Raw genomic sequence first — 2,500 nt, 5'->3', positions numbered from 1 at the left:
CCTGTTCCTAATGTAACAGGCTCGAGGGGCTGAATGGCCTCTTCCTTTTCCTAATGTAACAGGCTCGTGGGGCTGAATGGCCTCCTGTTCCTAATGTAACAGGCTCGAGGGGCTGAATGGCCTCCTCCTGTTCCTAGTGTAACAGGCTCGAGGGGCTGAATGGCTTCCTCCTGTTCCTAATGTAACAGGCTCGAGGAGCTGAATGGCCTCCTCCTGTTCCTAATGTAACAGGCTCGAGGGGCTGAATGGCCTCCTCCTGTTCCTAATGTAACAGGTTCGAGTGGCTGAATGGACCTCCTCCTGTTCCTAATGTAACAGGCTCGAGGGGCTGAATGGCCTGTTCCTAATGTAACAGGCTTGAGGGGCTGAATGGCCTCCTCCTGTTCCTAATGTAACAGGCTCGAGGGGCTGAATGGCCTCCTCCTGTTGCTAATGTAACAGGCTCGAGGGGCTGAACGGCCTCCTGTTCCTAATGTAACAGGCTCGAGGGGCTGAATGGACCTCCTCCTGTTCCTAATGTAACAGGTTCGAGGGGCTGAACAGCCTCCTCCTGTTCCTAATGTAACAGGCTCGAGGGGCTGAATGGCCTCCTCCTGTTCCTAATGTAACAGGCTCGAGGGGCTGAATGGCCTCCTCCTGTTCCTAATGTAACAGGCTCGAGGGGCTGAATGGGCCTCCTCCTGTTCCTAATGTAACAGGCTCGAGGGGCTGAATGGCCTCCTCCTGTTCCTAATGTAACAGGCTCGAGGGGCTGAATGGGCCTCCTCCTGTTCCTATTTACAGGTCAGTCACTACACCCACTGTCCTCCCCAGCTCCCCTCCCCCGCACGCGCCCCTCTCCACCGACCTGTATGTCCCCGATTAGATCCGACATCTGGACGTCGTACTGGACCACAAAATCTCCACGGATGCCTTGGCTGGAGTACTGGGCTTGCTGCTCCGGGGTGGGAGCGAACCTGATCCAGGCACAGGTGGAAGTTTGCTCAATGGTGGTGGATTCTGGGCCGTCCTGGCTTCCTGCGAGAGGGGAGGGCGCAAGAGATTAATTCAGGGTTCCTAATCGCATCCCCTCCCCTGCTCAAGACGGGGGCTCGCTCCCCCACCCTCCTGACTGCCATTGGACTCAGTGCCGCTACCTGTCAGCAAGGAGGAGAGGGGCCATTTGCAACCCCGTTACCCCTGGCGATGGTGCTGCCGCCATTTTGAATGGGACTTACCAACAGGGCTCCCAAAGCGGCCTCCTTTATCCAGGGAAAACAGGCGTCCCACCTCGCCATCATCATCATAGGCAGTCCCTCGGAATCGAGGAAGACTTGCTTCCACTCTTAACACAAGGCCTCACGTGGCTGAACAGTCCAATACGGGAACCACAGTCCCTGTCACAGGTGGGACAGACAGTGGTTGAGGGAAGGGGAGGGTGGGACTGGTTTGCCACACGCTCCTTCCGCTGCCTGCGCTTGGTTTCTGCACGCTCTCGGCGACGAGACTCGAGGTGCTCAGCGCCCTCCCGGATGCACTTCCTCCACTTAGGGCGGACTGGTCTTTGGCCAGGGACTCCCAGGTGTCGGTGGGGATGTTGCACTTTATCAGGGAGGCTTTGAGGGTGGTCCCTGTAACGTTTCCTCTGCCCACCTTTGGCTCGTTTGCCGTGAATGAGTTCCGAGTAGAGCGCTTGCTTTGGGAGTCTCGTGTCGGGGACATGCGGACAATGTGGCCCTACCCAGCGGAGCTGGTCGAGTGTGGTCAGTGCTTCGATGCTGGGGATGTTGGCCTGGTCGAGGACGCTAACGTTGGTGCGTCTGTCCTCCCAGGGGATTTGCAGGATCTTGCGGAGACAGCGTTGGTGCTATTTCTCTCTCCTTTTTTAAATAGTGGGGTTACATTTTCCACCATCCAATCTGCAGGAACTGTTCCATAATCTATAGAATTTTGGAAGATGACAACCAATGCATCCACTATTTCCATGGCTACCTCTTTTAGTACCCTGGGATGCAGATCATCAGGCCCTGGGGATTTATCGGCCTGCAGTCCCAGTAGTTTCTCCAGCTCTATTTTCTTACTAATAATCATTTCCTTTAATTCCTCCCCACGCCCTGCCCCACACACTCAAACACTCACATACACTCACACACACACACACACACACTCACGCACACACTAGCACACTCACACACACACTCACACACACACTAGCACACTCACACACACACACTCACTCACACACTAGCACACTCACACACACACACACACACACACTCGCACACTCACACACACACACTCACACACACACACTCACACTCACTCACACACACACACTCACACTTACACACACTCACACATACACTTTCACACACTCACACACAGAAACTTCCACATACACTCTCACATACGCACACTCACACACTCACTCACACACGCGCACTCATGCACACACACACACTCACACACAAACTCACACTTACACACACGCACATACACTCACACACACATACTCACGCAC

General features: G+C 54.8%; 1 protein-coding gene across 1 annotated transcript in view; it reads right to left on the bottom strand.

Moving 5' to 3' along the window:
• Positions 1–2,500, bottom strand: part of itih6 (inter-alpha-trypsin inhibitor heavy chain family member 6) — a 104,563-nt gene that overhangs the window by 48,812 nt on the left and 53,251 nt on the right. The window contains exon 5 of the mRNA XM_070869109.1: positions 848–1,017. Within this exon, the coding sequence (XP_070725210.1) occupies positions 848–1,017 (170 nt within the window). The remainder of the gene's footprint in view (positions 1–847; positions 1,018–2,500) is intronic.

Source organism: Pristiophorus japonicus, chromosome 32, assembly GCF_044704955.1.
Source record: "Pristiophorus japonicus isolate sPriJap1 chromosome 32, sPriJap1.hap1, whole genome shotgun sequence".
In the NCBI taxonomy this organism is placed as follows: domain Eukaryota; kingdom Metazoa; phylum Chordata; class Chondrichthyes; family Pristiophoridae; genus Pristiophorus; species Pristiophorus japonicus.
Note: the sequence above shows the minus strand (reverse complement) of the source record. Positions and strands in the feature narration are given on the sequence as shown.